At 38.0% G+C, this 26,867-nt stretch overlaps 1 protein-coding gene across 1 annotated transcript in view; it reads left to right on the top strand.

Annotated features, from left to right (window-relative positions):
- Window positions 1-26,867, top strand: part of PALMD (palmdelphin) — a 55,970-nt gene that overhangs the window by 10,505 nt on the left and 18,598 nt on the right. The window contains exons 2-3 of the mRNA XM_020911955.2: window positions 11,665-11,745; window positions 18,184-18,308. Coding sequence (XP_020767614.2) covers window positions 11,665-11,745; window positions 18,184-18,308 — 206 coding nt within the window. The remainder of the gene's footprint in view (window positions 1-11,664; window positions 11,746-18,183; window positions 18,309-26,867) is intronic.

The following is a 26,867-nucleotide window of genomic DNA, read 5'->3' as shown; positions in this document are numbered from 1 at the left end:
AGAACTTAACAAAATGATTGCAAAGTTCAATGGGAAAAATAAAGTACTGCTATTAATCAAGACATTTTAGAGAAAAGCAACAAAGGAAAACTTGCCCAATAAAATGTTAATTTATCTCATTGGTGCTACATAGTATTAGTACCAAAATCTATAACTAAAGACACACACAGATAAACTGGAGCCAGACCCTAGTTTACAATTTTTAAATGTAAATTATAAAATTAGTAAATAAAAAAGTAAACCAGTAAGAAAGAATTATTTGATTAAGTTTCAAATTTAGTTAGAATTTGGGGGGAAATAATTAGACCCTCAGCATTTACCATAAGTCAAAATTAATTCAATTGGATTTAAGAGTGTTTAAAAAAACTCTTTAGAAAACTAGAAGAAAATATAGATGAATAATTACTGTATCTCAAAAAGTAAAAGATATTAAAAATATAAGAGCAAAAAAAACGGGGGGGGAGCTTCCCAGGTGGCACTAGTGGTAAAGCACCCGCCTGCCAGTGAAGGAGACATAGGGAGGGTTCATCCCTGGGTTGGGAAGATCCCTAGGAGGCGGGCATGGCAGCCCACTCCAGTATTCTTGCCTGGAGAATCCCCATGGGCGGAGGAGCCTGGCGGGCTATGGTGCATAGGGTCACAAAGAGTCGGACTGAAATGACTTAGCACAGCACAGCACAGCACATAGGAAAAATAACTTTCAGTACTTCTAGAAACAGCATAAATTAAAAAAAAAAATTAAAGGAAACTAGGAGACTTTATTTACAACTAAGTATGGCAAACAATGGGGGCTTCCCAGGTGGGGCCAGGGGTAAAGAATCTGCCTGCCAATGCAGGAGAGGCAAGAGATGGCAAACAAAAGGCTGCTATTCCTAATTCAAAGAACCCATGTGTGTGTGTGTGTGTGTGTGTGTGTGTGTGTGTGTGTGTGTGTCCAGTCGCTTCAGACTCTGTGACGCTATGGACTGTAGCCTGCCAGGCTCCTCTGTCCATAGGATTCTCCAGGCAAGAATACTGGTTTGGGTTGCCTTATCCTTCTTCCAAAGAACTCTTTCAAATTGCTAATTTAAAAGTTAATAGGCTTTACAAAAAAAAAAAAAAAAAGGACTTCCCTAGTAGTTCAGCTGGTAAAGAATCCGCTTCTAATGCAGGAGACCCCAGTTTGATTCCTGGGTCAGGAAGATCCACTGGAGAAATATTCTTGGGCTTCCCTTGTGGCCTAGTTGATAAAGAATCCACCTGCAATGTGGGACACCTAGGTTCGATCCCTGGGTTGGGAAGATCTCCTGGAGAAGGGAATGGCTACCCACTCCAGTACTCTGGCCTGGAGAATTCCATGGACTATCCATGGGGTTGCAAAGAATCCGACACGACTAAGTGACTTTCACTTTACCAAAAAATAGGTGGACATCACAGCTTCCCTGGTGGGAAGAATCAGCCTGCAATGTGAGAAATGTGGGTTCAATCCCTGGGTCAAGATGGTCTCCTAGAGAAGAAAATGGCAACCCACTCCAGTATTCTTCCCTGGGATATCCCACAGACAGAGGAACCTGGTGGGCTACAGTCCCTGGGGTTGCAAAAGAATCAGACATGACTTAGCAACTAAGCCATCACCACCAGGTAGTAATCACAAAAATTTTTTACATGGCTAATACAAATAGCCAAGAAAATTGTATACAATAATATATAATATTTGACCACAGAAATCTTATAAATCTCATTAAGAGATCAAAATTAGACTATTTTTGCTCTATTTATATTGCTTAAGGATCTTTCACATATAATATTCCTACTTAATAAAAGTGAGGTAATATACACTGCTTTGCATAAATGCAAGTTAAAATAACTTTTCACTGAAGCTTTTTACCAATCTGGAAACATCCATACCTCTTTACTAGGTAACTACATTCTAGGCACCTATCCTGAGGAAATAACTAGACAAAAGTGGTTGAAATTTTATAAACAACGAATTTCATCATACAGCTACTTATAACAGCAAAAGATTAAAAACAACCTAATGGGCAGAAAAAGGGAACCTGGTTAAGCAAGTTATGCTCTTCAGAATAAAATTGAGTTATTTTATTAAAAAAATTCAATTACATGAGAAATGCTCATGACACAGTATTAAGTGCAAAAGGTAAAACACGAAACTGCATATTGGCCTCCTTGTGTGGTTTCTGCATGTGTTTTTATAAACATAGTTAATTGTTTTAAGCATTTTGAAAAAAATATTGGAACAAAATGTACCAAAACATAAATAGTAGTTATTTCTAAAGTAGTGGGATTACAGGAGATTTTTATATTTTTCTTTAAAGTTGTCTAGATTTTTCAAACATTCAAACATGCAATTAACATATCCTATAAGTTTAATAGTTCACCTTTATTAATAATAAAATTAATCATTAATTTGGGTTCCTCGTTCCTAACAGACAACATGTTTGAAATCTTGCCTTGGTCATCTTTTATTTCATTGCTTCTCAAACCGGGCTATTCATTAAAGTCATCTGGAGCAATTTTTAGCAACAAGTCATCCAGTGCACCCCCACTTCACCCTTGAAATCTCTGGCTCAAAGAATTAGCTCAATATGTTTATGTTTACTTGCTTATTGGTCTTGGTTTTATTTTTCTATCTCTATCGTTTAAAAAAAATGTTAAGACAATCACTCTCTGTTCACATTTACAGTTTTAGCAAAGAAAAAAATAAGAAATTTTGTCAAAAGTCATGCTGAAACCAAGATATACTGAATTCTCATGATCTAGATACCTATGCTCCTCAGTTGCTTTACCTGCATAACAGGAATAAACCCCGTCCCTACTTTCTGGCAACTTGGGGAAAATTAAGTAACTGATACATTTAAGTTCCTTAAGTATTCCCAACACATAAAGCACTCAATCAGTTCAGTTCAGTTCAGTCGCTCAGTCGTGTCCAACTCTTTGTAACCCCGTGAATCGAAGCACACCAGGCCTCCCTGTCCATCACCAACTCCCGGAGTTCACCCAAACCCATGTCCATTGAGTCAGTGATGCCATCCAACCATCTCATCCTCTGTCGTCCCCTTCTCCTCCTGCCCTCAATCTTTCCCAGCCTCAAGGTCTTTTCAAATGAGTCAGCTCTTCACATCAGGTGGGCAAATTATTGCAGTTTCAGCTTCAGCATCAGTCCTTCCAATGAATATTGAGGACTAGATTTCCTTTAGGATGGACTGGTTGGATCTCCTTGCAGATCAAGGGACTCTCAAGAGTCTTCTCCAACGCCGCAGTTCAATTCATCAATTCTTTGGCATTCAGCTTTCTTTACAGTCCAACTCTCACATCCATACATGACTCCTGGAAAAACCATAGCCTTGACTAGATGGACCTTTGTTGACAAAGTAATGTCTCTGCTTTTTAATATACTGTCTAAATTGGTCATACTTTCCTTCCAAGGGGTAAGTATCTTTTAATTTCATGGCTGCAATCACCATCTGCAGTGATTTTGGAGCCCCCCAAAATAAAGTCAGCTACTGTTTCCACTGTCACCCTGCTTATTTAACTTATATGCAGAGTACATCATGAGAAACACTGAGCTGGAGGAAGCACAAGCTGGAATCAAGATTGCTGGGAGAAATATCAATAACATCAGATATGCAGATGACACCACCCTTATGGCAGAAAGTGAATAACTAAAGAGCCTCTTAATGAAAGTGAAAGAGGAGAGTGAAAAAGTTGGCTTAAAGCTCAATAAATGTTAGCTAATCATCATCTGCAGATCTTAAAATTTTAAGCAAAAGAAATCCTTTTAAATTTTTTTTAAATAATCAAATATTATCTCTTAGATGTTCCTTGTCTAAATACAAGACTGTTTAAAATTCATTCTACAACCTTGAAAAAGGATTAATCAATACATTTAACAGTCTTTAAATATTCCTAATTCACCTTTATCTCTGTTCAAAAAACTGAGTCATGTATACCTATGACTAACTCATGTTGATGTATGGCAAAGGCCAACATAATATTGTGATGCAATTTTCCTTCAATTAAAAATAAATAAGTTTGGGAAAAAATAGGTCATATGCCACCTTCAGCCTTCTGATGTCTCTTCACTTCACCTAAGATTCCAAGACTATTTGACATTTTCCTGTTGTGTCTGTAAGTGTTTCTGCTCCTTGAATTGAAACCCATCAGAGTCTGAGCAGCTGTGTCTTCAGTAGTTTATTTACTCTTGGTATTTGAGTTTCCTTTAAGCATATTCTACCATTTCCAGGATCAAGATTATTCTCCTTAGTCAAAAAAAAAAAAAGTAGTAAAATAGGAGTGAAGTAGTTCTAGTTTATCTCTGTCTTACTAATATTATACTGTGTATCTAAGCAGTGGTCTTTTTGCTCTCAACATAAGTTTTTATATAGATTTATTTTTACACACACGCTTTTTGTACCATTAGTGTTTCCCACACGCTTCACATCTTCTCATCACCCTGCATCTGTACCTTATTTACACTGTTACAAGTGGGTAACCACCTGTTCATCTGTATTCTTGGTTACATGAACTTTGGGGAAGCTCCCAGTAAAATAAAAGTATTTAGTTTGGTTTTGTTTATTTTTCTTTTTACTTGAGATCATTTTTAATTCTGTATCAATATTTCCACTTGTAAATTGTCTATGCTTCGTGATCTATGGTCCCTCCTGAAATGTTTGGCTCTTTTTCAACAAATTTTTAAAACAACTTTTCAAGAATTTTTTTTTTTTTCAAAAATTAAAAAAACCTACTTTCATTGAAGTGGAGTAAACCTGTAACTATGCTCGGCATTCTTTTCTGTGAATATTGGGTTAGCGCATCCCTTTCCTTCGTTACTCTTATCTGCACTTCACCAGTAAGTTCTGCCTTGTTGATAGTATTTAAATCCTAACAATCAGCTTCTATTATTGTTCTTTTGAGACCTTAAACAATGAAAATATCAGCAAAGGTAGTCATGAAATTTCAAGATACTGCTACCAGAATGCATCTGAAACCATTTGCCTAACTGAATTGGCCCAATTCACCAAGTTATATTACCAATAATATCTAACTGGTCCCCAAATAAACTTCCATATGGATTCCATTCCTCCAATACCCCTAAATGTAGATGCTTCCTAAGGTTCTGTCTTTAGCTGTCCCTTACTTTTCATAAATACATCTCTTGTCCTGCTTTGACACTGTCTCCTGGCCTCAGTTATCCCTTCCAAAACTCTGGCATATTTATCTCTATTTCTCACTTCTGATCGCTCTTCATCTAACATTTCAACTACTTGCCAGATTGCTCCACCTAGTTGTCCCAAAGACACCTCAAACTTGCTGTGAATCACCATCTTTCCTCCCAGACTCTCTTTTGCTGAAGTTCCTATTTCAATTAACGTTTCTGCTCTCCTCTCAGTTACCTGGGCATCAAAGACCTGTCCTCCCATTTGACCTCCTCCTCTCCTGCATCCATACATTATCAGTTGCCAGGTCCTGCTAATTTTAACTCCTTGGTATCTCTGACATCCATACCTCCTGTTACTTCTTGTTCCAGCTCTCTTGATTTTATGTATGAGTTGTAAACGATTATCCCCTTCAAGTTGCCCTCCTTCAATATCTACGCAATCAGGCTATTTTAAACTTCTTAAAATGTGGTTTAAACTCTATTATTCCTCTCCCTCTGAAAACCTTTCATTACTCTCTATCTTATCATGTAGATTAATTCTAAACTTCGTGCCCTACCTTTCAGTATTTTCTATTGAGGATTTATCCTCATTTCATTTTCTTATTTTATTTCCCACTATTCTCTGTTCAGCAATTTAGATTCCAGACTTTTTATTCCAAATAATGTCCCAATTTTCTACATCAGGCCTTTGCTCACAATGAGCTTGAATGCCTTTTCTCCTCACCCTCCAGCACCCTAGCAACTATCCAAAGTATTATTTCATTTGGATGCTTCTTCAAAGCCTCTCCTAACCATATCATGATCTATGATCTATGATCATAGATATCATCACTTCCTGCCTCACCTCAACTCTCACCACACCTCACTTGTGCCTTAGTGATGACATTTATCACTTTATTTCTTATAGGTCCCTGCACAAATGATTTTCCTTCTTTAAGACATGTAACTTCCTCGGTGAAAGTATTTACTTCTGAGTAATCTTCAAACATCGAACAACTCTTAGTGTTGCCTTGACAAAAGCATTTGTACAGAATTCACTAACTATTGAATAAATTAAAAATTAAATAACCCAGGACCAATCCTGCCATCTTGACAGATTCAAGCATTTTAGAATAATAGTTAATTGTTAAACAGTAATACACCTAAGTATTCACACTCTTATGTATCAGGATACTTTTATCAAGTATGTGATTGCAATAATATCAATGCATCATAGATGGTTGCAACAACTGTATAGCTGTACTAGCTACATAAATTTTCAAAAATTAAGATGCAGGCTTTTACAGAATTGAAATTTGTGGGTGTCAGCTGTTAAATATTGCAATTTAGACAGCTGAACATCTAGGCAATTGTTCATTGAACAAATGTCTTTATTAGTTGAACACTTGAGAAGCAAACAGTAATATAAGTTATTCATATTGGTTAACATCAATAAATATCTGATGTGTTGGATTATGAAAGGTGTATATAGAGATGCTTAAGTTTCTGGAGAAATTCTTGGAAGCAGACGGCATTTCACATCTATTCATATTTGTTCCATGATAATCTGGGAAGCAATTAGCTGACTGTAATAACTTTTGATATACTAACAGTAAAACTACATGACATTTTAAGCTTAACTTATAGTTTCAGTTCAGTTCAGTTCAGTCACTCAGTCATGGCTGACTCTTTGCAACCCCATGAACCACAGCACTCCAGGCCTCCCTGTCCATCACCAACCCAGAGTTTACGCAAATTCATGTCCACTGAGTTGGTGACGCCATCCAACCATCTCATCCTCTGTTGTCCCCTTCTCCTCCACCTTCAATCTTTCCCAGCATCAGGGTCTTTTCAAATGAGTCAGTTCTTCGCATCAGGTGGGTTGATTTTCAGCTTCAACATCAGTCCTTCCAATGAACACCCAGGACCGATCTCCTTTAGGATGCACTGGTTGGATCTCCTTGCAGTCCAAGGGACTCTCAAGAGTCTTCTCCAACACCACAGTTCAAAAGCATCAATTCTTCGGCACTCAGCTTTCTTTATAGTCCAACTCTCACGTCCATACATAACCACTGGAAAACCCATAGCCTTGACTAGATGGACCTTTGTTGACAAAGTAATGTCTCTGCTTTTTAATATGCTGTCTAGTTTGGTCATAACTTTCCTTCCAAGGAGTAAGAGTTTTTTAATTTCATGGCTGCAATCACCATCTGCAGTGACTTTGGAGCCCCCAAAAATAAAGTCTGACAGTTTTTCCACTGCTTCCCCATCTATTTGCCATTAAGTTATGGGACCAGATGCCATGATCTTAGTTTTCTGAATATTGAGTTTTAAGCCAACTTTTTTACTCTCCTCTTTCACTTTCATTGAGAGGTTCTTTAGTTCTTCTTCACTTTCTGCCATAAGGGTGGTGTCATCTACATATCTGAGGTTATTGATATTTCTCCCAGCAATCTTGTTTCCAGCTTGTGTTTCATCCAGCCCAGTGTTTCTCATGATATACTCTGCATATAGGTTAAATTAGCAGGGTGACAATATACAGCCCTGATGTACTCCTTTTCCTATTTGGAACCAATGTGTTGTTCCATGTCCAGTTGCTTCCTGACCTGCATACAGGTTTCTCAAGAGGCAGGTCAGGTGGTCTGGTATTATAGTTTACCCTGCCATAATGAAACTAAACTGTTGCCATATTAATTTTCAGTAACATTTATAGATCTTCATGAAATTTGGCAAAAGGACAATAATTTGCAGTTGATGAATATCTTATGAGTAAAATGTACATATCTTAAAAGAGAGTCATGCCTATAACATTAGAAAATTACCTTCTTAACTACCTACACTGACATGAGAAAGGCATCACATTACCTCTGAGTGACAAAACTTTGGGATTCCTTAGCAACCCTTCTATAAGCATCCTGTGGCCCAAGCACTTCAGATGCCCTGCCTCTGCACACAGCTTTCATTATGTCATTACTCACCAGGATGAAACGACCAGCACAGACTGGCTACCAGCAGGGGCGGGCAACCGTTGCTGGGTTCAGCAGTCATGGTCACACGTACAGAGTGTGCTCTTCGCTATGGGCTGTCCGTGGAGAGAGGTGGACGGCTCCGCACCAGCACGCAGGGGACTGAAAGTGTGTGTATGCCTTTCTAATGAGAAGCCCCTCCAGTACTGCCTGTCCCGGCACTGCCAACACACCCCAGTGGTTCACAATAGACAAGACAACTGAGCACGTGGTGAGAAGCTGACTAATTCCCCACTCAGGGAAATAATGTAGTGAATCAGCTAAGAGGCTGAACTCTTACTGCCTGGGTTCACATCCTGGCTCTGCCACTGTGGTGTTCTTAGTCATTAAGTCATGTCCAGCTCTTTGTGATGGCAAGAACTGTAGCCTGGCAGGTTCCTCTGTGGAAGGGATTTCCCAGCAAAAATACTGTAGTGGGTTGCCATTTCCTTCTCCAGGAGATCTTCCCCACCCAGGGATTGAAGCTGCATCTCCTGCACTGGCAGGCAGATTCTTTACCACTAAGCCACCAGGCACCAGCTGTGAGAACTTGGATTGGTTAATTAATCTCTGGAAACTTCCATTTCCTCTTCTATAAAATGAAAGTTATTATACTATGTCTTTGTTATCATAACTATTAAGTGTAATATTATTATATCTCTGTTATGATGGCTATTAAGTGAAATAGTGTCTGAAAAATACCTACCCAAATGTTAGGCACAATAAGTTTAAAATATTACTAATATTTGCTCAATAACAGTTTCAAGATATAGTGAAGAATTGACTCAAAGACATCTTCATAGTTTTTACTCCTAAACAACCAGATTTCATCCAAATAAACAAGTGAATCTGAAAACCCAGGCTTGTTGCCAAGCTCTTTTTTTTTTTCTTCTAAAGAACTGTTCATAAAATTAAAAAAAAAAATACTGATAAGGTCATATATGCTTCTTACACACAAACAGAAACATGATATATATTTGGACAGCAATGTACATTCAAATGAGTTCTGTTACATTCAACAAATGTACCTGAATTTATGCATCAAAAAGGAGTTTTTATCTTCAAAGGAGTTACACCAGGAAGCCATGCACTTGTTTCCATATTGCTGCCAAATATTTTTGGAGCTCTTCCTTCTAAATTACCTTCTCAGCCTGCTTCAAATTCCTTTAGAGGTCTTAATTGGCAACAAATGTTTACCTTTGGGAGTTTTCCATTTTGAAAGCAGATTTAGCACCAATTTTTATAAGTAAGATGGAGGATAATGTCACCTCTGGTCAAAAAATAAGGAAACCAGGGCCTTTTTGCATGGCTTGTAAAATGTCTCAAACAATTCCAGGCAGGAAAGTTCTAAAGCATTTCAAACCAATGGAACCATCATCAGAGTTAATGTGTTGCTTTCTGTGTGATTAATAGGTTATGTGTTTATTTACTCAATTTATTAAGCAAATACTTATGGAACACTATGTGTCAAGCATTGTTCTCAGAGCTTTTGCATATATTCGCTCCATTAAGGCTCACATCTTATGACATATGTACCCTCAGTACCTCTGTTTTACGGGGCACTACGTGAAGGACTTTGTCCCAGGATGCATAGCTAGTAGTAGATGGCAGAGCCAGAAACTGAACCCAGGCTTTCTACTTAGTATGCAGGCTACAGCCTTTAAAAAGTACAACTTCTGTGTATCAACAGTTATGCTCTCTGGGATTTTAAGATATTGTAGTTTAAACTTGTGATTTGCATTTCTCTAATAATTAGAGGTGTTGAGCATCTTTTCATGTGATTTTTAACCATCTGTGTGACTTCTTTAGAGAAATATTTATTTAGATCTGCCCATTTTTTGGTTAGGTTGATTGTTTTTTTTTTGATATTGAACTGCATGAGCTGATTTGTGTATTTTGGAGATTAATTCTTTGTTGGTTGCTTTGTTTGGAAATAGTTTCTCTCATTCTCAGGGCTGTCCATTTGTTTTATTTATTATTTCCTTGGCTGGGCAAAAAGCTTTTAAGTTTAATTAGGTCCCATTTATTTGTTTTTATTTGTATTACTTTAGGAGGTGGAGCAAAATAGATTATGCTGCGGTTTATGTCAGAGTTCTACCTATGCTTTCCTCTAAGAGTTTTTATGGTCTTACCTTTAGGTCTTTAATCCATTTTGAGTTTATTTTGTGAATGATGTTAGGGTATGTTTTAAACCGGTATAGCCACCATTCATAAAAACTGTATGGAGGTTCCTTAAAAAATTAAAAATAGAGCTACCATATGACCCAGCAACATCACTCCTGGGCATATATCTGGAAAAAATCATAATTTAAAAAGATACATGCACACCAGTGTTCATCGCAGCACTGTTTACAATAGCAAGGATGTAGAAGCAACCTAAATGTCCATCAACAGAGAAATGGATAAAGAAGATGTGGTACATACATACAATGGAACATTACTCAGCTAGTAAAAGGAACATTATAATGCCATTTGCTACAACCTGGATGGACCTAGAAATTGTTATACTGAGTGAAGTAAGACAGATAGAGAAATAAAAATATGATATTGCTTGTATGTGGAGTCTAAAATAAGCCTACAGATGAACTTATCTACAAAACACAAATGGAGGTACAGATGTAGAAAATAATCTTACGGTTACCAGGTGTAAGGGAGTAAGGACAAACTCTACTCTGGGATTGGGATTGACACATACACACAACCATATATAAAATAGATAACTAATCAGGATCCCTGTGTAGCACAGGAAACTCTATTGAATACTCTGTAATGAGCTGCATAGGAAAAGAATCTAAAAAACAAAAGAGTGGGTGTATATATACATAACAGATTCACTCTGCTATACGCATGAAACTAACACAACATTGTAAATCAATTATACCCAATAAAAATTAAAAATAATAATAATAAACGTGATGAAAGATACTATATCTCTCCGTGAATTTTTTTAACCTCTGCTAGAAGTCCTCTTAGTGTTAATATGCATTATCTGATCCTTTTCTCTCTCTCTTCTATAGCAAGGTTTACAGGAGGAAACGGTCACATTTTCTAGCTCCCTGTTGTTCTAATGCTCTGGAGGCTATCCTGTTTTCACACATAAGCAGGCCTTTTACCCAGCAGCTTCTTCAGTCTTGTGCCCAGAACAATGTCTCTCCTCACAATATGTCCTCAACGCCTATTTCAAAACTCCCACCTTAAAATTCACAGTTTCCATTGCATCATTCAGTAGCTCAATCTTGCTAGACTTAATGGGGAAGATAGAAAAGATGAGGGGGGGAAGGAAAGTCATTAAAATATTTTTAAATTCTCTTTGAAAAAGCTCTTTATATCATTTTCCATCAGTAAGATGCTTTGCATGTCCCACGTCACTCTCTTTTGCTTTGAAATAAGGGTTTCCAAAGCAGCTTCATACCAATGCCAAGAGCATACCACTGGCCAGCCATTCAATAATGACAACATCCCCAGGAAACATACTTAAGCAAATTAAAAAAACTGATCATGCTGGAATATTTTTTATTTCAGGATAAAAGAAAAATACAGGAAGAAATCTCACAGAAGCGTCTGAAAATAGAGGAAGAAAAACTAAAGCACCAGCATTTGAAGGTAACTTCATTTCAGTGATTCTGATTCAAATATTCTAATTGCACTCAAATTTCAGTAGTACAAATGCTTTAAGGAAGGAAAAAAATCCCAACAGACTTATATTAAGACCTTAAGAACCATAGGGGAAGACAACAAGCTAGTATTATTTGCATATAAGACTAACACCTTCTGGCAAACGTGGAAAATTGAAAACATGGTTTTGTTACTTTTATCCTTTATTACTGCATTTCCTCATTTTCTTGGTAACCTTGAGAATTCAGTATTAACACTTTTGCCCTAAGTACAGTCTTGCTTATTATCCCTTGGGAGTGGATCCAGCTGGGAAGTTTCTTTTGAAATCAATGAAAGGCCAGCCTTTACCCAGGGGGTGTAAAGCATAACCGTTGGGCCTGCTCAAGGATGTTCGCATTTAAGAGTTCAGTGCAGACAGTAAAAGAAATTAAGTTTAAAAAATAAACCTTCTCTAATAACAAAAAAATATGTAATAGATATAATTATTAGCTTCAGTAATGAAAGTTTCTCTTCTAAAAAAAAAAAAAAGAGTTCAGGGCAGTGGATTCAGTGTTGTCTGAGTGTGGTTCAAGGTACTGTTTTATTTTGTTTTGACAAAACATGAGATCATAACCAAAAATAAACCTCCATTTTTAAAATCAGACCTTACATCTTTCATGGGTGTGGTCATTTTGTAATAAAAGCACATTGAGTCTCAACATTTTATTATGTAGCTTAGTCACAGGATGCAACCCAATGACAAACAGGAGCTCCTTGTGAACAGGCCTAAGCAGGAAACTATTTATCTGGCAGGGCTTCTATCAGTGGACATAATAAATCCACCAGTGAAACAGTGCCACATACTCGTGGGGTCTACAGTCTTTTGCTAAACTTATTGAATTCTGCTAAATCCGTCTTTCTGATGGATCAAGTAATCACCTCTTGAGAGAAGAGATACAATTTAAGATTCCAGTTATCTTCATTTCTCTGGATTCTGTTTGCTTCTTCACTCTTATACAAATTGACATTTCCAACGTTTGATGAATAATTTCAAAGTATAGTCAGCCTGCTATCCTTACAGTATGTCTAGTCAAGAAATGCAATGTGTACTCCCAGAAAAATCAATGAAATAACAGATTTTACCAAGTTATCTTGGTACAAGTCAAATGAAGTTGAAAATATATATACAACAATTTTTGAGATAGGCAATTTCTAACTGCAAAATCTTTTTTCCTCTCTCTCTCCCTCTTTCATTCTCTCTCTCTCTCTCTCTCTCACACACACACACACACACACATTTTGGATCTCACAGTGAACTAATTACTGTTTCTGAGTAATTTCTATCCTTGCAGAATGGGTAGCCAAGCATCAGTAGAGTTCACAATAGGAGAAAAGGTTAATATATCTCCTCTGTTCATTTGGGGAAGTAAATTTCATACAGGAGAACTCTAACACACTGAGAGGTTCATTTCTGAGCTGATGCTTCAATACTTAACCAAAAAAAAAAAAAAGTCTGAAAAGTAACCTATAATCTTCCCTATAGGTTCGCCTTCTGGAACCCAGATCTCCTCTAATACAATTCAGTCATCAAAGCATGTTTTATGCTTTGGACTGCGGTACACAGCTGCGCAGACTGTATACTGTGTAAAGATACCTGAGAGAGGGGGTTGCTGAAATCCTGCCCATACTTCCTTGGAACTGTGCACCCTAGCATAGGGTTGCTTCTGTCTGGACGCAGTTTCTTCCTCTCTGCACAAAAGTGCGGTCCACCTTCCCAAGCTGCGCACTAACCAGGCTGGTAGGAGTGGGGAGCTGTACCATTTCCTAATTTGCATATTAATGCCTTAGAGACTAGCAGTGGTCCTGAGAGTTTCAGCCCTTCTGCTTGCAACTTAGTGGAAAATTCAAGGTTAAATAAATAATTAGGAAAAGTTAAATGGTTTTTTAAATTGAAACATAAGTATAAACAGCAATTTTTTAATCTGGGGTGGTCAAAAAATGTTCTGTTAAAGGTATGGGATTTAACCTGAGTCTTAACAGATAAACAGAAAGTCTTTTGGTCAGTAAGTGTTGGTCCTTTAATGGACCGGAATCTGGTGGTCCGGAGTCGAGGATAAGAATGTAAGAGAGAGAAAGAGGCTGATAGCGCTTGTTGGTCCTTTAATGGACGGGAACCTGGTGGTAGGGAGAGTAAGAGAGAGAAAGAGGCTGAAATCCCCTGGTTTACGGAAAGCCCATAGAGCCCCGTTCTCAGGGCTCACGCTGCTGCGCGGAGGCACCGGGCGCCCTCTCGAGTGGGTGAAGCCACAGTGCGCCTTCTGGAGAGGGGCTTAGAAGCCCGCAAGAAAGTGAGCTCAGCGGGCCTCCGCGCTCCAAGGAATTAGCCAGAAAGAGAGAGAGAGAGAGAGAGAGAGAGAGAGAGAGAGAGAGAGAGAGAGAGAGAAGGAATAGAAAGAAAGAAAGACACGGGGACAAAGCTCTGATGGAGCAAAGGTGTTTTAATCAACATGGCATGGGCATATATACTGTCTTACAAGGTGGTTTTTCTCAGCAAAGACAAAGATTAAAATTCCAGACTTACAAAACATAAGATGATCCCTATCAAAGAGAGAGTTGCCAACAATCACCTTTTACCATTTGGCTCATAAAAAGGAAGAGGGTACTTATCACTGTAATGAGAAATGCCTGGATTCCTCAGCCCCGGGTAAGGCGTGCCTGTCTAATTCCTGAATATTCAGGAATTAATAAGGGCCAGAGGGTTCCTGACAGATCCAAAACAGCACACAGAAAGCCTCTTGTTAAATGCTTCCTGACAAATAAGCATTTATTAAATAAGCACCTAATACATGCAAAGCACTAAGCTGAGCGTTAAGAATATAAAATATGTTTGATCTGCACCCTTAAAATGGTAACAGACACCTGAACTGATAATGACATTTATAATTTATACTGTGATGAACACTATATTTGAGTCATCAACTGCAAAGGGAACATAAAGTAGCTGTTCCAGTAATCATATTCTTCCAAGTTCTGGAGAAAATGGTTGGCTATTCCAAAGAGCAACTAGGCATAATTCCACAACAGAATTCAAAAATGTGCAGAAGTATTTTAAAAATCGATTCCAAAAGATGTTCACCAAATCAGAAAAGCTCTGCTATCTTCAGCAATTACCAGTTTTTCATATTCTTCTTCATCTACTTGTCTCCATTCCAGTGACCATCCTCACCACTTTCCTGGTTGCAAATTATTTAATTAGACTTCAGCAACCCATTTTAAAAAACACAAATGTAAATATTTTGAAAGTGCTCCTTCTGTATCAGCAGCACATACACACTTCAAAATAGTTGTGGGAACTCACTCAAATATCCTATAGGTCTGGAACCTGACATTCATACCGATGACATTCTTGGAAAGGAGTTTCCAGGGCCATTATCAGCATTCTCACATTCAAACAGTCCTGAGGCTTGTTCACTGTGGATCATCTTTCTTAGTATCAAGATCACAATCTCATGCCACCTAGAAACACACTAATCTAAGCATACTCAACCTAGAAAACTTTTCTTATCTGGAAGTCTATTTAAATCACGGTATAAAAAACTAATTTATTCCCAAAGTCTCTTGTAACTGTTGTGTAGAATACAGAAGTGCTGGGGAAAAAATTGCCAAAAGATCTACTACATGCATGTCCCTTATATTTTCATTTAGTTACTATAGATTTTGATCCTGAATGTCATTGCTGTGAAATAGATTTTATTCTATTCATCAGCCTCACAGACTGAAGTGTAAGTCTAAATTGTGACATAAAAGCAAAATAACTGTTATGATTACTACAATTTGTAGCATATCATGCTGATTACCCATCCAAATTACATATGTTTTATTTAGATGCAAAAAATTCTCTGCCAGAGTTAAATGATAATTCCTGAATTATGAATGAAGTTTTTAAGGGTAAAATTAAAATTATCCTTAGTCCTAACCAGACTAAGAACCATGAATGTAGCCCAAGATAACGTAATTATGTCACAGGAACCATTCACCACCCTCTGTAACTTGGCATCATAAGACCATCCCATCTGAGTGTTTCTTATAGTGATGTGGATGTAATTGACTGAAACTATGCTTGTAGGTGGTTTGTAAGAACTGTAATTTACTTTGATGGTTGTCATCTGTCTTCTTTACTGTGCAGTAGCTATCATCATATTTCATCAAATAAAAATAAACTAAAATCAAGGTAAATTCTTAAGTGCTTATATACTCAGAGTTTCTTGACATATTATCAGGAGATAAATCTTGACCTTTATTAATAATACTTACTGTGTCTGTGGGAACATATTCTTATAAACAACTAAAATATAATTAAGGGAAAAGATAACATTGGGAGAAACAATCTGGCTACAAATTGCAATAATACAAACTGCTTTTACAGGGTGTGTTGTCCACATGCAATTGCTTGAAATTTTGAAAAAGCCAACACAAATATGATGATCTGGGGTGAGGTTATTATTGACTTAATAATAGGCTCTATAGGCTATTATAACCTCTATAGGCTTCCAGGCCCTCTCACTGTTTCAACTAGAACAGACCACATTTCATCTACTCTATACGTTGTAATTCTAAATAATATGTATTTGTAATCAGTGTAATTTTTTAATGTCCTTTGGTAACTATCTAACCCAATCAACTTGTTTAAATTTCTTTTAAATTCAGAGATATTTGTAATCCAGTTGTATTAATTCTAGCATTTTTTTTAAAAAGACAAAAATTCTTCTTACTTGCTTTCATTCTAATCATGGTGTTAGAGAAAGAAGTCTCAGAATAATAAGGAAAATTCTCCTTCTCTCCTCACCATTTTAGACACAGTACATTCCCAGGGAACAATCACTGAGCAAATAATTTTAAAGTGGATTAGATATATAGTGTAGCACTTTTCTTCGGGGAGAAAAAGAGAAACTGAAACTCTTTGAAGATAATATTTAACAGTTTTTGGTTGAGACATGGACAAGATGCTAGCTAAAATTTCTCTGAAATGTAGGTCTTCATTTGCTTTGTCTTCTGAGGTTCAAGTCCAGGAATGTAATTCTTTCATGCAAATTCAAGGAGACATTTTTTCCATTTGATGAAACATAAATCATTTTTGTTTTGTTCAAGCTGACAGGAGTTCAACTCACCAATATTTAAAGAGATTGATGAATTTTGTGGATTATATTGTTGGGACAAGTAGGGGGCTGAAGTGAAGGGATATCTAGAACCTAAAGCGGTTCTCAGAAGAAAGAAAGGGTGCTGGGCAGGTAAAACAATAGATGTCAACCACAGAGACTAAGCCTATCACTGAATTCATTTAAGAGACAATAAAGGAAAGTGAAATCACTCAGTTGTGTCCGACTCTATGCGACCTCATGGATTGTGGCCTACCAGGCTCCTCAATCCATGGAATTTTCCAGGCAAGAGTACTGGAGTGGGTTGCCATTTCCTTCTCCAGGGGATCTTCCCAACCCTGGGATTGGACCCAGGTCTCCTGCACTGCAGACAGATGCATTACCATTTGAGCCACCAGGGAAGCCCTTTAAGATACAAAGCCATCTCTTGTTTTGCCCACCAATTCCACAAAAGTTTTTTTTTTTTTTTTTTTTTTTGAGCAGTCACTGTGTATTGTCACTGGGATACATAGCAAATGACTTCAAGGAACTTGTTACTTTGACATCAGATATACACCCATCAACCAAACAAATAATATTAAGGCACTACCATGATACGTTTCCTATATAATGTTAAACACACAGTAAACATACAGCAGATGTAAATATTGGAGGAGGCAATGGCACCCCACTCCAGTCCTCTTGCCTGGAAAATCCCATGGACGGAGGAGCCTGGTGGGCTGCAGTCCATGGGGTCGCTAAGAGTCGGACACGACTGGGTGACTTCACTTTCACTTTTCACTTTCATGCACTGGAGAAGGCAATGGCAACCACTCCAGTGTTCTTGCCTGGAGAATCCCAGGGACGGGGGAGCCTGGTGGGCTGCTGTCTATGGGGTCGCACAGTCGGACACGACTGAAGTGTCTTAGCAGCAGCATCAGCAGCAGCAGATGTAGATATACAATGCTATGTGATTCTGAAGAAAGAGTTTTCTGAGGGTAAAGTGGGTCTGTCAGAGGGAAAGGGATGCAGGGGTAGGAAAGAGATCTCCATAAAAGAAATAGGACCTGAGCTAGACCTTAGAATATACATAGGACTTAGATACATAAACACTGGCTTTAGAAGAGGGTCAAGAAGGCTGCAAAGTAGGAAACTATCAACTTTACTCAGACAAGGCAGTAAGAGAAAAAAAATTCTCTTTAATATTTCCACTATTAAAAATAGTAAGTTTGAAAGCATTTGGAATTTGCTTTTGGAGATTTTGGAATATTTGACTGATATAAGAACATATCTTTATGTTTCCTGATATCAGAAAAAGGCTTTGAGGGAGAAATGGCTTCTAGATGGAATCAGCAGTGGAAAAGAGCAGGAAGAGATGAAGAAGCAGAATCAACAAGACCAGCACCAGATCCAGGTTCTAGAACAAAGTATCCTCAGGTATGGCCCTCTCTGAGATTCTCCACAACTACCTTTATCTTGACTTTGTCCCAGATTGAATGTATCAAAGCCATTCTCTTTTTTAGGAGCATAATCAGATCTTCCATTTGGAATTCTGATACAGACTATGAAAACACACCACAAAGCAACAATATATATTTTGCTGTAAACATCCCCAACACATAGCACCATGAAACTCATTTTTAAAATACATATGGGTGAGTTACTCATAGCTCTCTGAGCCCATTTTGTCATCTACAAAATGGTATTAATGACATCTATCTTTCAGAATTACTGAACAGATGAAAAATGCATGTGTTAAACTCTTAGCAGCTACTTGAACTCAGCAGGAGATCAAAAAACAATTCTTCACAGCCTCAACCTTCTCTCTCACCTTAGGACAGGTGACGGTTATAAGGGTGTGTGCACGCATGCTCCCCCTTATCACCTCTTCCCAGGCCCTCCCCAGTCACAGCCATGCTACTTTGGAAGAGAAGAGACTACGGGACTACATCACTACTGTTTTCTCTCTTCTACTTCCCTGGTTGGTCACGGGGGTTGACTTCACTTCTCAATGTCCTTCCCTGCCCATAATTTACAATTATCAATAGTAAAGCGTCAGCAACTTCTGACATAGCAAATAAAGTTTTTTAATTGGCATGGTTTAAAATGAGGTGTTGGACATGAAAAAACTGGAGAACTCAAATATAAGATGGGATTATTAATATTAGTACAAAATATAGATAAGATAGAAGAAAGAGATATGAGAAATGTCAAAATCATTTTTTAAACCACTCATAAAAAAAGATGGAATTTTTTTGTGGTATAATAATGACAATAATTTAAAGCCTAGACATCTTTAAAACATAGGTAACTTTCAAAACCTTGCTCACTACAGATTTGTTATCTTTAGTGAGGACCATAGGAAAGATCTAGAAAATAAAAGTATCCAGTAGTTGTGCTAAACCACTTTTTGTCCAAACATACCACTTTGTGCAATCAGATTGCATTAGGCCTAAAATTGACAACATGGAAAAAAACTTTCTTTTCTCAACTGATTTTTATTTTACTAGCTTAATTTCATACACTTGTGTATTTAATAGCTAAAATCATTTACTGTTCATTCTTATTCAGATGTTTTTTAAATTAAAATTTCTTTTTAAGTTATATCTTGTCCCTGAAATGTTTATATTTATAAACCTCTTAGCTGTTTGTTCAAAGACACATCTGCTTCTGAATGGCAGATGGGATATACTTCAAAAAATAATTCAATAAATGAATTCTACAGTTTGGAAAACTTGATTATTCGTAAAGCATCTCTTAGCAAAAGCTTCCTAACAAAGTCTGGTTTCGCTGATGATTGCTTTCCTCACTCCTCCATACACAATCCTTATCTCTGAAGGAACCCTGAATTTAATCCCTGTAAACCCTCACCCGGCACAAATAGCTCCTTGCTTTCCCTCAGAGCCCCTTCTTTGAAGTCTTTCCATATACTGAACACCTCCAACTTTCTCTGCATCTGATGATAATTGAAGTGGCTACGTATACTCAAACTCCATTAACAAGTTTGGCTGCTTTCTGAGTAATCCCAGAGAATTTACTAGGACTCTCCTGATTGCTTTCAGGCTTTGCCTGAATGCTCTGAGAAGCATATAAGCTTCTAGTAGTTTTGGTAGTGACTTGCCTAGTTACAGCTCCTAAGTGACCAAATAAAGAAAGAAGGAAGTGGAGAGAAGGGGGAAGAGGGAGGAAGGAAGGAAAGAAAAAGAAAAAGAAGGACGAGGGAGAGAAGTAAGAGGCAGGAGAAGGAAAATGTATTTGCTGAGTCATATTATGCACAGGGCCCTTTGCATATATCATCCCATTTAATTCTCATAACCCTGTAAGGCAGGTATTATAATCTTCACTTTTTAAGGAGAGATTAAAAACTCACACTGTTAGGAAGTGGCAAAATAAGAAACCATCCAATGCTGCCTATAAGATAATGGCACACAGCAACCTCTGTGACCTGAAAAGGCGGGATCTTATTGGAAGTTTTTGAAGCATGTAATGTCCCTTGGTTCTCCCTTCTCTAAAAAGCCTTTACAACACTCGGGACCTTCTTCTGCATCCAGTTAATGTTTTTGTTAAATTACCAATTAAATGTCTGTTTATTATCCAATTTCTGGCATCTCACTGAGGCTTTATTTTAGATCTTTAGAATGTCATTAACCCATCAGTGCTCCTTTACTAACAGCAAATGATTTTAATCCTCAAGTAGAAATAATAATAGCAGTAACTGTTGGTTCTTAAATGACCTTGTACAATTTATAAAGCACTTGGACTTCCATTAAGTCATTTAATATCCACAGCAATCCTAGAATGAAACAATCAACACCTCCATTTCAAAGATGAGGAAATAGACTCAGAGAGGATAAGGGACTTCTTTAAGATCACAGAGCCAGTAGAGGATAGATTTGGGTCTCAGAACAAATCGGGTTCAACGCTCTCCAGCTGTAAAATTAATAGGGAGCTGTAGGTATAAATGCTCGGAAAGCAGTGAAACATCTGACACCTAAGAGCAGACTGCATTGTTTAAGGAATAGGCTTAAAAAGAGGTATTTGCAAAGATCTAGTAAAGAATTTACATTGTTGTGACCCATAAAGGCATGTCTATCTTATTTAAAGTCTTCAGGGAACAGAACGTTCTAAGGCAACATACAGAGACAAAAAAATACCTATCTGTGCTTTGACGGTATTAAGCAGCCTCCGCTACTGCCCAGCATTATAGAAATCACCTTCCAAAGCAGCTTTACCTGGTAACTGAACAATTTCTTCACAGATATTTCTAAAGCTGCTAAATAATCAGGTGCGTGTTTTTAAATTCATTCTTTTTCAGAAACAACCACCCACAGTACTTAAGGAGCTTTTATTACTGCTAAATACAGTACATTTTCCTGTAAGCTCTGAGTGGCTGAACCATTCTGAACCAACCAATGAGGCTGAACTAGGCAGAAACATCTTCTTTCCCTAAGCAGAGGAGGTATCTCCATCCCTGGATGCGATTTACCACTAACTTAGGTGCCTGCTTTAGGGTAACATTTGCCATCTGCCAGGTCTCTCAGCTACAGGATAAGATTTTAATAGGAACATCAAAATAGAAATGTTGCTATTACCTCAGAGTCTGTAGCAAAGCCAAACTACCCAAGAAGTGTGCATTTCTTTTACTTCCATGGCTTCATGAGATCAACCAAAAAAGCATGGTCTTTGACATTCAAATCTCTGTTCTGCCAACCATAGTTCATAAGCCTGGCCATGTTCTTTCATCCCTCTGGGCCTCAGTTTCCTTGTCTGTAATAGCGGACCATCATAAGCCACTTCACAGGGCTGGGATGAGTGAAGCAACTTCAAGAGTGCCTGATACATGGTAGGTGTGCAAAAAACATCAGATACTGTTTCTCAATAGGAATCAAAAATAATTTAAATAAGGACAGTGCCTGGAGCTTTGGAGATTTTCATCTTACGGCCAAGACGTATTTCTTTGCACTTCGCTGGTGGTTCAGGGCAATGCAGGAGACTTGGGTTCAATCCCTGGGTCAGGAAGATCCCCTGGAGAAGGCAATGGCAACCCATGCCTTTCTTTATGCTAATACAAAGAATCTTTTTCTTTGAGTAGTCCGAGGTTATCCCCCAACTACGATTCTTTCCATTTGGAAAATAATTGATTGGTTTTCTTTATGGTTTGAAGACTAAAATGTTAATAATATCAGATAATTTTTACAGAACATTTGTTGTAGACTAGGCACTGTACTGTGCACTTCATTTATATTATTTCTTGAATTCTCACAACCACCTAATGAGACAGATAACATTTAACAGGTGAGCTTTATAGAGGCTAGCTTGCCCTATGTCATACAGCTAAAAATTTAAGAGCCAGAATATAAAATCAAATTAAGAGTCCTAATCACAAAAACAAATTGTATTCAGGATCCACAGCAAAATTTTCCAAAAGTTAAATCCTGTAAAAGCTATTCTCTATAGTATTTTTGGGCTTCTCAGGTGATGCTAGCAGTAGTAAAGAGCCTGCCTGCCAATGCAGAAAACCTAATGAGACACAGGTTCGATCCCTGGGTCAGGAAGGTCCCCTGGAGAAGGGCACAGCAACCCACTCCAGTATTAATGCCTGGAGAATCCCATGGACAAGGAGCCTGGCAGGCTACAGTCTATAAGGTTGCAAAGAGTCAGACATAACTGAAGCAATTTAGCACGCATGCACAGAATTTTTAATTTCCAATCCATGCTATGACTTCACTCGTATATGCATCATTTTATAGATTTATATGACTCTTTATCATATTAAAAAACACTCATAGGTTCCCTGACTCACACATAACCTTTAAGTAAAGTCTGTCTGCACATTTATCCTCCGTTTTTCCTTTCAGAGAGAGGCAACGTTTCAGAAACTAAGTGGGTTTCCATGGTTTTTGTTTCTGAGTCACACTTCAGCTCTGGAACAATATTCATGAGCACTCTGCCTGGTGCCCTGATTAATACCTCAGGAGGAAATGTTCCCAGGAGAAAAACTATATTGAACATCTTCTAAATCACTTTGTTCAAATTAGGGTTTCAGTTTGCCTCCCAAATGAGCCCTTAGGATGACCCCTGAACCATTTACTTCCTGATTGTAGACACAGGTGCAAGTCCGGCTCTGACTTCTCAATCCAAACACCCATGTGCACAGATTATTGGTGGCTTAGAAATCCTGTTCTGTCACTTCTGCTGCTTTCCTCCATAAAATACCTACAGCCAAAGACACCCCAAGCACCTAAAAAAAGTCCAAAGGAACTATGTCATTCACTTGCCAGGTTCTTCTTTGCTATCCGGCTACCCTGAGGTTCTCCATGCCTCCCTCTGCCAAACTGCCTTGCACCAAGCTCCCTACCAGACACTAGCTATTTTCTGAACTGTGTCCAAAGACTCCTGACTTCAACTGGAGGACACAGAGTGCCTGACAGAAATGTCATAAGCATAAAATGCAAAAGGTTAACTGTCAAGGAAAATGATACAAATACATTGCATTCCCTTTGAGAAAGATTATCTACTTGTGATTAAATGTTCCCTAGTAAGAATTTTTGTTTTAATATTCCAAAGTACCCTTCTGACCTTCTGCCTTCCCTTAATGCACTTCCATTTGTCTCCGAATAGGTAGAAACTTCCTTCCATGTATAGTACTGATAGGAAGGTGCATGTGAAACATTGGATTTCTGTGAGATTGTATGTCATGAGAAAACCTGGAAAGCGAGCTGTTACAGTAGCTATATGCATCCCACATCACTTAAGAGAAATTCCTCCACAAGTGGAGACAGACTAGTAGAAAATGCATTCTGCTCAACAGTATATAAAGCAGTAATCTACTCAGTTAACTCAAAAGATAGCAGGCGAGATTCAGTTTCAAAAAGGAACCCAACATTAATGCAGTAATATAAGTTAAATGGCTTTATTGCTGGTTCAGTTCAGCTCAGTTCAGTCACTCAGTCATGTCCGACTCTTTGCGACCCCATGAACTACAGCTCGCCAGGCCTCCTTGCCCATCACCAACTCCCAAAGTTTACTCAAACTCATGTCCATTGAGTCGGTGATGCCATCCAACCATCTCATCCTCTGTCGTCCCCTTCTCCTCCCGCCTTCAATCTTTGCCAGCATTAGGGTCTTTTCCAATGAGTCAGTTCTTCACATCTGACTCAAAGTATTGGAGTGGCCAAAGTATTGGAGTTTCAGCTTCAGCAGCAGTCTTTCCAATGAATATTCAGGACTCATTTCCTTTAGGATGGATTGGTTGGATATCCTTGGAGTCCAGGGTACTCTTAAGAGTCTTCTCCAACACCACAGTTCAAAAGCATCAATTCTTTGGCACTCAGCTTTCTTTATGGTCCAACTCTCACATCCATACATGACCACTGGAAAAACCATAACTTTGACTAGATGGACCTTTGTTGGCAAAGTAATGTCTCTTCTTTTTAATATGCTGTCTAGGTTGGTCATAACTTTTCTTCCAAGGGGCAAGCGTCTTTTACTTTAATGGCTGCAGTCACCATTTGCAGTGATTTGGGAGCCCCCAAAAATAAAGTCTGTCACTGTTTCCATTGTTTTCCCATCTATCTACCATGAGTGATGGGACCAGATGCCATGATCTTAGTTTTCTGAATGTTGAGCTTTAAGCCAACTTTTTCACTCTCCTCTTTCACTTTCATCGAGAGACTCGTTAGTTCTTCTTCAGTTTCTGCCATAAGGGTGGTGTCATCTGCATATCTGAAGTTATTGATAAGCAGGGTGACAATATACAGCCTTGACATACTTCTTTTCCTATTTGGAACCAGTCTGTTGTTCCATGTACAGTTCTAATTGTTGCTTCCTGACCTGCAAACAGATTTCTCAAGAGGCAGGTCAGGTGGTCTGGTATTCCCATCTCTTTCAGAATTTTCCACCGTTTGTTGTGGTCCACACAGTCAAAGGCTTTGACATTGTCAATAAAGTAGAAGTAGATGTTTTTCTGGAACTCTCTTGCTTTTTCAATGATCCAACAGATGTTGGCAATTTGATCTCTGGTTCCTCTGTCTTTTCTAAATCCAGCTTGAACATCTGGAAGTTCACAGTTCTGGCTTGGAGAATTTTGAGCATCACTTTACTAGCATGTGAGATGAGTGCAAATGTTGCTGGTTATGGTTTATCAAGGCTTAGCTCATTATTATTTCTATCCAAATTTAACCCCTACCTAATGCTCTTGTCTCCCTGTGCAAACCAGTTATCCCTTAATGAAATGAATGTCTCATCAAACACAGTGATACATGCTACATGGAAAATATTGCATGCTAAATATCTCTGCCTTCCTGCTCTGACCCAGCCAGCCACATCTAACATCACATTGCAGGGAGACAGACAGGCCGCTCTTCTGTGACAACATAAGAGTGAAGATAAAGAGAAAAAATGGCAAAAAGGGAGGAAAAAAATCCCCACCATTTGTTTCTTCTTAAATTTGCTGTAGCCTGGAAACACTCAAGAAATTATTCTGAGGCAATTATTTGAGTTGAAATCATTCCAAGCATATTTTTCACTCCGCATATTTGACTAACTGGTTTACAGATTTGTAATAGTTCATCTGTTGTTGTTTTTAATTTCCCAGATATTCTGATTATTTTTAACTCAGAAGCTTTTTAAATTTAACAAAAGGATCTATTAACCAAATTTTCAGCAAAAAAAAAAAAAAAAAAAGATGGGAGGGAAAAATCTACCTCTCCCACAAAAAAGTACAACTCCTAGCACATAGTAAGAATATCTATGACTACATAGCTTAATGAGTGAATGATGGATGATGGATAGATGGATGGACTTGAAAATACTACATATATGAGAAGACCATCTCAAGATTAGATAATAACTTGAACATCAATAAACTAAAATGGAAAGCTTTGAATTAAAAAAAAAATCCATATCTCGAGTTAAGGGCAAAGTTATGTGGCTGTAGTGTCCTTGGATTTGAGACACTTGTTGATGGCATGTTTTACCATCTTGTCATCGTTGTACCTTGTTACCTTTCCCCTTTTTTAATGTGCCTTTTTTATTTTCTTATCCTCACTTCCCAGCATTCCCTTTTGCTCATACCTGCCAATCTCATTTATATGTTAGTAGAAATAAGAATTTAAATGCTCACCTAAAGTAAACACTCCCCCACAGCAATGGTAGGCTAAAGGGCAGATTAGAGTCACCTCTGAGAGTGCTCCCATCGCCCGATTGCAATTCAGTAATAACAACTGTCCTTTACAGAGTACATATTACATAATAAGCATTATTTTGAGAATGACAATTCTTGAGGGAAGTCTAATTAGGCTTGTTTTACACATAAGATCACTAAAGCACACAAAGCCATGAACCTTTTAACAGATGACCTAGGAGTCAGGCACAGATCTTTCTGACTCCAGACCTTGTCCATCATGTTTCACACTGCTTATGCCATATTTAATAAATAATGAGCATTTATTAAAAACCTGTCACATGTGTCTTTATTCTTCCAGAAGCAATTCAAGAATCATAAACTCCTCAAAGCAAATTTTTATTTGCATTTACCTTTCTTTACATTCTTTAACTTTTCAAAGAACTTTGACATTAATTATCCCATTCAAAATAATATCCAGTAACTTGAAACACAAATTTAAGGCTGTTATCAAGGATGTCATAGAACTATGACTGTGAGTAAAGAAAGAACAAAGAAACAACTGAACATTCCGGAAAGTGGGAAGAGCATTTGTTTCAGTTATCCATCTTCCAGGTGGTGGGCATGAGGAAAGAATGTTCAGAAGTAGAGACTCATGTGAGAGAAAGGCTCTATGCTATCATGGGGCCTGGGCCTCCCCATTCCCCAGGAGAGTCCCCAGAGACTAAATTTACAGTTCGGAAAACTTCCACACCACCCCCTTGCAATGCCTTTTTTGTCTGACATAAAGCAAATGTCACTTAGTTTGTTTAGACCACCCAAGGCTAACTGGTCTTTGTTAGTTATTGTATGTTATATTGAGGTTGGGTTTT

This window comes from Odocoileus virginianus, chromosome 5, assembly GCF_023699985.2.
Source record: "Odocoileus virginianus isolate 20LAN1187 ecotype Illinois chromosome 5, Ovbor_1.2, whole genome shotgun sequence".
In the NCBI taxonomy this organism is placed as follows: domain Eukaryota; kingdom Metazoa; phylum Chordata; class Mammalia; order Artiodactyla; family Cervidae; genus Odocoileus; species Odocoileus virginianus.
The sequence above is the reverse complement of the archived record's forward strand: the minus strand, read 5'-3'. Positions and strand labels throughout refer to the sequence as shown.